Source organism: Nanorana parkeri, unplaced genomic scaffold (assembly GCF_000935625.1).
Source record: "Nanorana parkeri isolate BGI_ZX_2015 unplaced genomic scaffold, ASM93562v1 scaffold362, whole genome shotgun sequence".
NCBI lineage: Eukaryota > Metazoa > Chordata > Amphibia > Anura > Dicroglossidae > Nanorana > Nanorana parkeri.
The window spans coordinates 48,797-61,978 of NW_017306630.1; the positions used below are offsets into that span (position 1 = coordinate 48,797).

Genomic DNA, 13,182 nt, shown 5'->3' on the forward strand with positions numbered 1-13,182 from the left:
TGGAAAAAGTCCAGCGGAGGGCAACCAAACTAATTAGGGGTATGGAGGACCAGAGCTACGAGACGAGGCTACTAAATTTAAACATGTTAACATTGGAGGTGAGGAGATTGAGGGGGGATATGATCTCCATGTACAAAATGTTCAATGGTGGTAGCAACATTAGCGATAAACTGTTTAACATTAACTCCATTACAAAAACTAGAGGCCACCACCTAAAATTGGTGGAAAAAAAATTCCAGCACAAGGGGCGAAGGGGGTTCTTCACAGTAAGATCAGTTAGGGTCTGGAACTCACTGCCACAGGCGGTGATGTCAGCAAATAATGTGGAATTGTTCAAGAAACTTTTGGACGATTTCTTAAGGGACCGTAATATACAGGGGTACAGGTAATATACAGGGGTACAGGTACTCCTAGAATGAGATCCTAATAGGTTGGACTTGATGGACTAATGTCTTTATTCAACCTCAAATACTATGTAACTATGTAGTTCTAGCCTTCTATTCAGTTCTAGCCTTCTTTATATATTTACCAGGTAATTCTTAGGAGGGAGAGGAAGAGAGAGAACAAACTATTTAAAACATCAGTATGCAGATGTATCAGAAATGTATAAATAGATCCATCCGCTATCTAGCTGGTAGGTTACCTATTAATGACATGTCCGAAGAAACGGATGGGTAGCCTCTCACTTACCAATAAATCCCATGCTTCTGCCCAGTACAAATATCCCATTCAGTGCTCCAATTTCGATGTATTCATCAGCTTCCTCTCTAATTAGACAAAACAAATGCATTTGTAATAATTTGCACTGATAGATCAAGCACAGGCTGAATCACTTCAATATCTCTTTGCGATTTGCTTCTCCATTCAACAATCAGACTGGCACAGCTTTCATAAAATAATGGAGACAGCTAACTTATATGTGAAGCCTGTGTTTATATAAAATCATTTTATGGTAATATTCAGAGTTACATATCTTTTCAGCATTCTGCTCCGATGGCCAGGCAAACATTTCTACAGATTTTCATCGGAGGTTAAGTTATAATAAGAGAGCAGCACAGTGACTCAATGGTCTGCATTGTGACTGCATAAATGGGGTCCTGGTTTTAACCCCCATTAGAGGCCCTGTCCGACGTTGTACTTTTCTCTAAAAGCATAATGATACTACAGGTTGTAATCACAATAAGGACAGAATAAATCAAGGAATCTACAAATAACAGTTTTGATTGCTGCCATTACATTGCATTAAAATGTGGTCTTTTCTGTGACTGAAAACTCTTACATGGTCTACAAGCTGCCCTTTGTATGGCCAGCAGAACAAGTGTGTGTGTGTGTGTGTGTGTGTGTGTGTGTAATTAAGTCTCAGAAAGTGGGCGCTAACAATTTAAAAAACATTAAAAATACTAAATATTACACTATTCCTAATAACCAAATATGATGTTAGGTTTTGCCTTAATTATTATTTTAAAATAAAATATATCTTACCTAGTGAAAGAGCCACAGTTCCTTAGTAGATCAACAAATGCAACACCGATAAGACCATCGACATTGAGGATGAGATTTGGTTTCTGAAGGAGAAAGTAAAAATAAATGAACTGCTCCAACTTTTTAGCAAACCCTGCAACTGTACTAAAATGAGTGCGTCAACACAATGTGTGTCAGCATGGCTGTGACATCACCACCAGGTGCACGTGTACCAGCAACAGGGTCATAACACAGGAGAGCTGGAAGACAGATGTTACCCCATAAGAGAAAGTATCTGAACACGGACCATCATGGCAGGATCATCAGATATTATTTTAATGAAAGCTGCATATTTAAAAGAGACTGAAAGCTAGGGAGGGAGCGAGCGGAAGAGACAAAGGGAGGGAGGGAGAGACAAAGGGAGGGAGGGAGAGACAAAGGGAGGGAGGGAGAGAGAGATGCACTTTTTTTTTAGGCACTCTACTACCCTTTCAATGCCAACAACCTAAGTTGTTTTCAGGATCCCATCATTGTGTTGATGCTCATTAATAGTTGAGAGAGCAGACTGACACAGAAATCTGCAAAGATGCAGTGAACAATGGTGGCACCCCTATATGATTGTGTAGCAGGATCGTGTTATTCATAAGAGTTGCCCAAATAAATTATAAACATTTTGGCAGAGAACAGTTTGCATTTCAACTGCGTATGCCAGGTGTTCTGATGGATTTCTACTTCAAATATAACTAGAGGAAGCTAGTCTGAAATGGAGCCCAAAAGTTTATGATTACAAATAGGATTAAATGAACCCACCTTATAGACCTGACTCTATACTGAGGCGTTAAATCTTAACATGCATTCAAGTGCCTGAACTTTTAACAAAAATGTGCATTCATGTATCACTGGCCCTGTGTGTGTTGTAAAGTAACCACCTCTCCAAGCTCGCTCCCGTGATGGAGTACAATCTCATGTTTAGTTTACTAATTTGTATTGAGATTGTAGTCCATCACAGGAGGGAGCATGGAGCGGTGGCTACTTTACAACACACACAGGTGCAATAGGGAACAAAAGTAGCCACCCTCCAGAAGGAAGGACAGTGTCAGCACCACTTCAGAGATGATTTGAGGATCTACAGCTGAGTGATACACAAATAAGCTACATTTATGTTAATAGTTAAAGTACCTGAATTAATTTTTAAGATTTAACTCCTGAGTTTAATGTCATTTTAACAATATCAATTCAAAACAATGCAAGGCATTTCAAGTAAGCCAAGGTCATCAATAACATCTAAACCTACAAACTGATGTGTATACCTGAGTACACTGGAGTACTTGAAATGCTGTGGACTGGTTTAACAGCTGTTACAGGCTTTTCCTAATTTTCTGATTTGTGATCTAGTGACATATGACAGCACACATGACATTGTGGGAAAGGGTTCCTTAATGTGTTTTTTTTCTTTAGTTTTAGATAGGGCAGGGTTAAACTTATTAGGGTTTTTGTTGCCGTCTGTCCAAATCGGGGAGAATATCCTTAATTCCCTGTTCTAGTGGCAGCAGGAAGAGGAAATCTCCCAAAGTGAGCGGGATTCCTCGCTTGGACAGCTGTCATCAGAACAATTGTCCCTATCCTCTATTTCTTGACAACTCAACATTTTGGGGTTTTCTCTCACTTTATGTGTCTCAGTGGCAAAGGTCACCAGGACAAAATAAAGGTAATAGTCCCCCCAGCGATGGCCATACACTGGTAGATTTTTGCAGGAATGTTAAAAAATCTCGTCAGAACATTTGATAATGCCCTCAGAGACTTAATGTGTTTGATTTTAAAGAACTATGGGCATGTAGGGGAGTGGGGGAGTGGGCATTAATGTGGCAGATGAGGTTTAATGTCGATAAATGCAAAGTAATGCACTTTGGAATTAAAAATAAACAAATGGGTTATACAATTATGGGTATGCCGCTGGGGAAGTCAGAAATGGAGAAGGATTTGGGGGTCATTGTAGACCACAAACTGAAAGGTAGTTTGCAGTGCCAGGCTGCTGTAAACAAAGCTAGCAGGGTCTTGTCCTGTATTAAAAAGGGGATGTATTGCAGGGACAAGTCTATAATTTTGCCACTTTATAGATCATTGGTTCGACCTCATCTGGAGTACGCGGTCCAGTTCTGGTCACCAGTACTAAGAAAAGATGTCCTTGAGTTGGAAAAAGTCCAGCGAAGGGCAACCAAACTAATTAGGGGTATGGAGGACCAGAGCTACGAGACGAGGCTACTAAATTTAAACATGTTCACATTAGAGGTGAGGAGATTAAGGGGGGATATGATTTCCATGTACAAAATGTTTAATGGTGGCAGCAACATTAGCGATAAACTGTTTAAAATTAACTCCGTTACAAAAACTAGAGGCCATCACCTAAAATTGATGGAAAAAAAATTCCAGCACAAGGGGCGAAGGGGGTTCTTCACAGTAAGATCAGTTAGGGTCTGGAACTCACTGCCACAGGCGGTGATTTCAGCAAATAATGTGGAATTGTTCAAGAAACTTTTGGACGATTTCTTAAGGGACCGTAATATACAGGGGTACGGGTACTCCTAGAATGAGATCCTAATAGGTTGGACTTGATGGACTAATGTCTTTATTCAACCTCAAATACTATGTAACTATGTATATGTACAAAATGAACCCTTGCAGTGGGGTTACCCCTCTGTGCTCGTTTTGGTCTAGGGTCTCTTCTCCCCCATGCTATGGCAGTCAAAGGATCATCAGATCCATAACTTGCATTGAATGTGAGGACACTGAGGGACATTCCACAGCCTTAGTGAAGAGAGATAAGCAGTCACAGCCGTGGAACCAGCATTATTTACCATTCTACTCCAGCAATGCCGATTGTTCATTTAACACCTCCATTTAGAAAATCAAATTAAGAATTTGTCATAAACAAAATGTTACTGGTGTATGGCCAGCTTAAGACTCCCATGTACAATAGGCGTGAGCAATGAGCAGATATTGTGACCGCTTGTCTGCTAAGAATCACCTACCTTTGAAGTAGTGATTTTTTCCACTTCCAGGGCATAGTCTAGCAGAGGAGTGGCTGGGAAGTTTTGCTTTACATAGTCTTTCAGGATCTGGACTCTCATGTCTGGGTTGTTGATCTGAAAAATATTTAAAATCAAACATATGAGAACTATCTCTGATGGAAAGTATGAGATTATGCTTATAGAATATATTTGTATATTTGTATTCATGAGCCACTTTCCAACGTGGAAGTTTCCAGGGTCTGTGTCTCATTGCTAGAGAGGTAAGCCCTAACTCATTTACGCACGTTAAACAAGGGAAAGTGAACCTTAGGGCAACCATCAACAATCTGCAACTACGGCTCTGTTTTTTTTATTAATATCTCAGTGGGTAAGGCCAATTGGAAATTGCACATGCATTAGTACATGGTTCTGTGCAGATTGATGACATTTGTTCTCAGAGCCTCTAGTGCACAGTTTAGAAAATCGCCAACGACTAAATATGGTAGGAGATTTTGGCCTGCTGTGTACAAGTTAAGCTATACAGTTTTAGGAAGAAACATCCCAAAAGACCCCATAGTAGCCCTCTTAAATAGAATGCACAAAAAGACAGATCTGACTCCTGACTTTTATATTTATGGCTGCTAAACAAGTACTAGCTAAAGTGTGGCCAATTTAGAGTCAGGGACACCCAAACAAGTCAAACAGGAAATGTCCTGGTACCTCATTAATGAAAAAAACCGAATACCTTAGGTTAAGAAAAGTTTAAGTAGTGAACTTTTAACACAGGCCGGTTGTAATTGTGTACTCTGCTTGCAGGCTACTCTTTACCTTATGAAATAAAGCAGGTGGGCTAAACTGAAGTACAATATGGGGCACTTACTGATTTCACTCTGTGACCAATGCCCATGATCAGTTTTCCCTCCTTTTTCATCTTGTTTACAAACTCCATGGGGATAAGACCACTGTCAAAAGCTTTGCTAAACATCCTGGCAGCTGCATCAAGGGCACCTCCAAAACGATCTCCCTATTAAAAAAATAAAATAAAAGATTAGGGAAGTGTATATAGAAAAATAGGATCATAAGAGACTATGAAAAAGGCACTTATTTCCTTGTTATTAGGATTTGCTGGAATGACTGTATGTGATAGACTTACAATAGTGAGCAGGCCAGACGTAAGACTGGAGATGAGGTCTTTGCCAGCTCTGGCACACACAATGGTGTTATGGGCTCCAGACACAGCTGGTCCGTGGTCTGCTGTTACCATCAGGCACATTTCAATGAAGTGGGAAGCATATTTAGGGACCCTATTGAAAAACATAACAGTTTATTAAAAAAGCGTAAATTCATTCAAGATCTCTGCCAAAAATGGTCCACTATATTGATCTCAACACAACCGCAAAGAATAGTGCCTCACCTCCTCTGGAACCAGAGAAGGCCCAATACACCACCGATTCCAATATCTTCTTTGAAGACATCTGTTATGGGCATGCCGGCATAGATGAGCTCCTGACCTCTCTCGTCGCATATACTGGTCATGAAAGAGGCAGGTTTCCTGATCAATCCCAACTCCTGAAGACAGACATAAGCCAGAAAGTTTGTGACAGCTGAATTTACATAAAAACAAAAGCACAAGTCCAGAAAGTACAAATACAAATGATATTTTGAAACAATCCCGATTAGAGGTGCAGCAGGCACGTCGACATGCTCTGTACCCTCACTGCAGCAAGCACAAAGGCAGAACTTCGGGACAGAGCTACGCTTAGCAGGTAACAATGCTCATTTATCCACATGCCTCAAAAGATCTGTCTTACCCCGTAGCAAACAGACTCAGGTTTTCATTATTCAGCTGTTTTTAGTGCAGATATGAACCAAATTGGCTGCCATGAGGTAACATGGGAAAACAGTTCTTCCTTCAGGCACTTTAATAAAATTAGGCCAATTTGGTGTTTAGTTAACTGCTGTCAACAGACAGCAGTAATCATCTGTGGATTTATTCTTTTTATAATGAACGCAGTTATTCCCTGACAGGTACATGAACAATCATTTGCATAGGAATTATGTGTACCTATGTAAATGAGGAATGCACTTAGCAGTAGAGACTCTAGAGCCATGACACAGCACAGGAAACATTATGTGATCCAGATGATCCAGATGGGGAAAGCAGATAAGAATATCACTGTACAATAAATACCTACCCTCGCCCAAGAGTAATCCATAGGTACGGTAGGAGGCGGTACTTCCTCTGCTGGTACAATTTCTCCTTTGCCAACCAATTCCTCATACACTGACCTTTGAAAATCAAGAAAAGGGTTATCCGACTGCTCACTAAACAAGAGCACTTTGCAGTGCCATGTATACATGGGTATTAGCACTGGTGGAGGGAGAAGCTTTCCTACAGTACTATGTAACATACTCATGCACTTCTTCTGTGACTGGCATCAGCTAAATCCACATAATCTACCAATGACTATGATGAAATCACACTCACTGAATCACATCACCAAGCTCGTCAAAACTACGTGGCACATATACTCCGGATTCCTTCAGGGCCTTATTTTTTGCAACTGCTGTCTCTGAGGCCTGGTTGGCACATGCTCCTGCATGTCCAAACTGCACCTGTGATTAAAGAAATAACTAGGTAAGTAATGAGACCCTGCTCAAGAAAATCAAACATATGGCATTTTAAGCATCTTCATGTTCCCAAGAGCACTTTGTAGGGTAAGCATTAGAAACAGTATACCAGTAAATAAAATGGCAAGACAAGCCATAGGAATAGGACTTAAAGCACATGTAAATGAAAAAGAAAGCACATCCATACGATGACAGGTTACATGCTATGACTATTAAAATAATTACACTTTAACAATAAATGAGCTATCTATGATATCTCTAACTGCGAACACTGTGGAACAATTTAGTCTCAGAATTCACAGCAGAAACACCAGCATCCATGTTAAATTAGCTGCTGTGACTTGAAAGCCTTCTAATCTTTTATGTATACACAGAGCAGATTCTCTAGGAGGAGGAAGCTGGAGGGAGTTGAGTTGTGCAAGTATTCATTTTTTGCATTGGAGCCTTCGAAGCACTGCAACTGTGATCAGTGAACTGTGGGTGCAATGCACAAGCTCCTGCAGACTCTTTCCCCAGCCCCAAGTTGGTATGGAGGTCTTATGCTAGCACCATCTTGGGTCAGCCCACAGATGACAAAGCAGATCTTGCAAAACTTTTTTCCCACCTCCAAGAATTTATTTAACCACTTGCCGTCCGCCCGTTGTAAAAAACCGGACGGACGGCACCTTGATAGCTGTAATGTTTCCATGTATTAGTGCTTCACTACCACTGCAACCTATAAAGCTGAAAGGCCTACGGCGGTGGCATGAGCCATCACCTCTGCTGTCTTATACCTATCATCAGTGTACTTGTGCTCTGCTTCCACTTACCTTTTCTGTCAGCAGTTGGCATTCATGCTCCAGAATTAGATATTCTGACTGAAAGAGGTACAAAAGCCTGAAAGATCTATGTGCGCCAGGAGTGAAATTGGCAGGGTGCAATCCACAAGATGGAACAAAAAGCTGATACAGATAAGGGCGCACTGAGTGTTTTTATTTCAAAGGACCTCTTTCTCAAGGTACTACCCACCGTTGGCTCCTGCATTGAATTTCCACTGATCTGGGGTATGTACAAAGGAGCATACATAGCATAGGGATGGTTACCCTTTAGTGAAATTTAAGTGTACGTCTCCTTTAATGGTAAAGGATAGGTTTAGGAGTGGGTTCAACGGGTTTGGTTTGGGCTCACAGATAGGTCTGGGATTTGGATGAAGGTTTAAGGTTAGGTTCATGAAAAAAGTAAATATTACGTTTTTAACGGTTAAAGTAAACATGTCATAAGAGGATTATATAGGCTGCATGTTTTGGCTTCAATACATCGCTGACCTGAAATGAGTAGATAAGCTTTTCTGACATTTCTAACAGTAATTGGTTGCATGCTTGTCCTGGGGTTTAACTCAGAAGTGATGAAGTCAAGCAACTAGTATTTTCAGAAAGCAGTCAACATTAGCAGGCCTCACATTTTTATCATGACTGGTGTCTTTAAATATGAGGTTAAAGAGTTAGCTGCAATAGATATTTAAGATTTAGAGTTTGGATTAGATTTGGTGATAAATATGATTTCTTTACACGAAAACAAATGGACCAATTAAAAAAAAAAAAAAAAATAGTACTCAAATTCTATAAAACACTTTGCAGGCAAAGTAAACTTGTTATCTGTGATATGAGCCCACAGATACAAAAAGTGAAGCCCAATCTGCAAAAATTAAAATAGATAAGAACAGATCCTATAAGTTAAAAGGAAATGTCCATGTATAGTGGACTTTTTAATTTTAAAAACAGGGTCAGCCTTGCACATACAAGAGTCCCACTGTAGCATCCCAATATGCACATCAGCAAATACTTTGCTCTTGTGGATTCCATCCACCCAGAAAAAAAGGTGGTGTGATGTACAGATCAGATGCAAATTGTCTCATGACTGGATGGGCTGCCTTAAACAGTAAACCTGACTTGCAGGTGCCTGGCCCTTGTGCGGAGCCGAATAGCCCTGCATGATTCATGGATAAAACATTGTTGGTGGTGATTTGTCTCTTGTTGAGAATCAGTATAAACAATCAGAATGCAAGCTATTATAGCCATTTCCCAAGGTACAGGTAAGCATGTATCTTGGGTAGGTACATATGAGCTGGATCCAGTGGCACCTAAGAAGCAGCTTACTCCTAAGTCCTAACTTAGTAATACCCTCTCTGCTATTTTATACCTATACCAGGGTTCCATGCCAGTCTAAAAATAAATATAGCACACAATGGAAATAAAGTTTTAAATAGGTTAGTAAAAGGATACCACCTGTTACAGCAGAAGCTGCATGTCTTTGGTGCCATATTTAGGTCCTTAATAAATCTCCAGATACCACATCAACCCAATCAGTAGTCAATCTTTATTCGTATTTATTTTTATTACCTCTGATGAAAACATGGTTGCACAGGTTCCTATACACCAACACACAATGGGCTTTGTGAGCCTGCCTTCTTTAATGCCATGACAGATTTTGTATTCCTCTGTACCACCAATCTGCGAGAAAAGCAAAAATGTTAAAAATTATTTACCAACATTTATTTAGAATATACATCACAAAATATATACAATTAAAATAGTTTTTTTTTTGTTGGCACAGAGATCTTAGTGCTGAAAAGATTTAAATCCTGCAGCTCAACTAAGTGCCGCTATGTTGCTAAAGCACATCCTGTCCTTTCTTTGGCTTGATACCTAAACCCTAACATAAAAGCCTTCACTCCATTCCCCCCCGACACCTGGCATTGAAACCTTAACCACCACCCTAAAGGCTAACCTGCCCCCAATACCACATCTTTATCCTAACCCCTAAAGTAAGCCTTTAGCACTTTAAGCCTTAAGATTTAACAATTAATCTTTGCCTGACCCTTAACCTTACATCCAAACACCTCATCCTAACTTAACCACAAATGAACAACCTTAAACCCTGAATCCTTGAGCCTAACCTGTTAAATCACTAAACTAAGCAATAACACTTAGTGACATTAAACCCTCAGATTTTTTAACATAAACCAATACTGTAATGTGTACCTTACTGTAATCTATGGTGGTTTCCCTTCTCTTTGCTGCTCTTCCTTTTAAATCCGTATCTCTTCTCATGCTTGGGGAGAACTTCTGTTTTGCAGCAGACTGCCTTGTCTCTGGAATGGCTACATGGTGTCTGTGTGAAGGTTCACAACCTGAGCCAGCACTACAGGAAGAGGCACTCAGCTGCAAAGGGAAGTTATCCACCAGCTTGAGAAGAGATACAAATTTAAAAGGAAGAGCAGCAAAGAGAAGTGAAACTACCATGGATTACAGTAAGGCACAAATTACAGTACTGTTTCATGTTAAAAAAATCTGAGGGTTTATGGTCACCTTAACCCTAGTTCTTTATTTACAACTTGTCCTGTGCAGTTTTTTTCCTGAAATCATTGCACCTAGACAATAAGTAGCATAATGCTCTTTATTTAAAAACAAAATATCTGATGCTAGATCCACTTTAAGATTGCTAAGGGCACAGAACTGCCAACACATCAATAATAAATACATGTTTAAAGAATGTCAACATTCATTACACATTTATTAAAAGTTATTGCTACCCTGTTATTTTTGGCAATGGATGAATTGAACTGAACTCACCTCTCCAAGCACTACAATCAATTTAACTCCTTCTGTATCTTGATAACGTAAAACATGGTCCATGAATGTGGAACCAGGGTACCTAACAGTGGGAAAATAGGCAGTTAAAAGTAGGGAACCTTTCACTTTCACTGCCAACAAAAAAAGGTCTATTTTAATATTGCACAATTGCTTTCTACAGCTTTTGCGCTCTTTTGCCTTTTTTATATTGCTCTGTTCAGAGCAGGGATAGTGGGTGGAATGGACCACCATTTTCTCATGTTCTAAGATTTATTTTCAGGGATTTGCTACTTAAAATGTTTAGATGTTGATCTCAATAAAGCATTTAAACCATAAGCGTACTATAGAACATTGAGGTTTATTGTTTTGTATTAATAAAATTATCCATCTTTTCATGATTATCTTACTAAATTCTTGGCCTCATTCTACTCTTTTAGATCATGCGGGTTCCTGGTAGGTATTGTGTAGAAGCACTCTAACCTAACTGAAAATGCCAATAAGACGGCGCAGCTTGCAGTAGCCTTATGAAATAGCTGTCCAAAGTAATGAAAGTAGAGGAAGGATTTCAAAGTTTAATATGCACCCTTTAAACCCTAAAAGCTGAATTATACGGGAAACAAAAATATTTAAATTAAAAAGTATAAATGTGTTCAATTCATGTAAGATGTTCTACATTTTTTATGTTCAAAGATGAGCTTACAAATTTAAAGGCTCTCTTACCTATCCCCACCAATGGCTACTCCTTCATAAACTCCATCTGTGGTCCTGGAGATAATGTTGTTGAGCTCATTAGACATACCACCAGAGCGGGATACATAGGCAACACTTCCAGGACGATACAGCTTGGAAGCCAAAATATTATCCAACATTCCTCCTGTGTTGCCAATCTTGAAACAACCAGGTTTAATGCCACCAACCTAAAAAGGACAAACAAGTCAGCTCACGTATTCAACTAAAATTGGAATGACTGATAATGATAGTGTAAGGACTCTGTATTGCAGGACAATTAAAGCGCATCGAAAAATTTTTGGATACAGGGGGAAAAGGGTAGAACCTTTGACATTTTTATTGCTGTTTGTCTTTGTTGTGGAGATCTACTGTAAAAGCCCCAGAGCTTTCTTAGTCATGCCTGCAAAAAAATAGTTGATAGGTCCATTGAGAAATGGTGTCCCTAGTGCTCTGAAAGCCCCTTTCAGATTAAAATGGGATTTTTAAAGTGTAGAATCTGTTTCTTCGTGTACATCAAAGGACACAGAGTTAATTTTGGAACCAAATGGGTATGCAGATAGTTTGAGGTGATTAAACGCTGGTAAATCAATGCTGTAAAGACAACCCTTTATGACCACTCCCATATACAAGACAAATATCCGGTTTTCTTGATCTTAAATCACAGGACATAGGGAGTTCATTCTAGAACCAATGGGATGTCCAAAATCAGTCCAACAGAGGGGTGGGCAACACAGCAAACAGGCCAATGCGAGATCATCAACAAACCCCGGCAGAAACCTAAAAACAGAGGGTGCTCACAAGTCTAGTGAACTAAACTGCCATTTTATCTCATTAGCATTTTCTTATGAATTGTTATTTTATCTCCAGCAAAAAAGGCCCTTTTTATGGTCTCCTAAATAGGTTGCAGATAGAATCTCAATGTTATTTTCAGCCACAAGGTATCAGTAAAGTCTGTGTGAATTGCCTTTATACACAGAATATATTCGATTTAAATGTGATAATATAGCAGACATTCATGGTAGTCTAAAAGCAAACAAAGTTTAAAGCCTGCATTTCCTAGAAGTTGTATCAACATAAACATAACAAACTTGGGTGGTGGGGTTTAATTTTCACCTCGGGTACATAGCTTAGATCTCACACCTACCTATCCTTAGACTAAAGTAGTACAGACAACCCAATACTTACTGTTGCAGGCCCAATAATAGTGACTCCTTTCTCATCAGCAGTCTTGATGAGTTTCCTGGTTAAAGCTTCTGGTATTCCTTCTGCAATGATTGCAATGCTGCGGATCTACAGACAAGACACATCTTAAATAATAATCTTAAAGGATAGGTGTCAATATACTGTAACATACAATTCAGAACTGGTCTCCTAAAAAACTTTTTTTGTGCCTGGTCCTGGTACAAAACTTAAGCCTTTTGAGTCTCAGTCTCCAGTTTTATCACAATCAATTGTAAAAGCAGAGCAATTATAAGAGCAAAGCATACTGTAACATGTATATAAGCAAGAAAATATAAGCAAGACTGTCATTAACCTGAGGATAATTCATGGTCTCAACACTGCTGTCGTATGCAGATCTCAGAGAGGCAAAGTTGATGAGCACATCCACTTCAGGGTGCTTCCTCATGGCATCCGCCATATTCTTGAAGACTGGTATCAAGATTTCTTTATGACCCCAGTAAAACTTCTGTTTATGATCCCCACTGTTAAAAAGATGCAAAAGATTTAGTAGTACAAATCTA

At 39.5% G+C, this 13,182-nt stretch overlaps 1 protein-coding gene across 2 annotated transcripts in view; it reads right to left on the reverse strand.

Annotated features, from left to right (window-relative positions):
• Positions 1–13,182, reverse strand: part of ACLY (ATP citrate lyase) — an 86,076-nt gene that overhangs the window by 3,033 nt on the left and 69,861 nt on the right. For both annotated transcript variants that reach the window (XM_018558840.1, XM_018558841.1), the window contains 13 exons: positions 12,975–13,143; positions 12,626–12,730; positions 11,432–11,628; positions 10,712–10,793; positions 9,479–9,589; positions 6,958–7,085; positions 6,665–6,758; positions 5,884–6,038; positions 5,623–5,773; positions 5,350–5,493; positions 4,491–4,604; positions 1,483–1,565; positions 691–767 (listed from right to left, as the gene is read on the reverse strand). In XM_018558840.1, the coding sequence (XP_018414342.1) occupies positions 691–767; positions 1,483–1,565; positions 4,491–4,604; positions 5,350–5,493; positions 5,623–5,773; positions 5,884–6,038; positions 6,665–6,758; positions 6,958–7,085; positions 9,479–9,589; positions 10,712–10,793; positions 11,432–11,628; positions 12,626–12,730; positions 12,975–13,143 (1,610 nt within the window). The remainder of the gene's footprint in view (positions 1–690; positions 768–1,482; positions 1,566–4,490; positions 4,605–5,349; positions 5,494–5,622; positions 5,774–5,883; positions 6,039–6,664; positions 6,759–6,957; positions 7,086–9,478; positions 9,590–10,711; positions 10,794–11,431; positions 11,629–12,625; positions 12,731–12,974; positions 13,144–13,182) is intronic.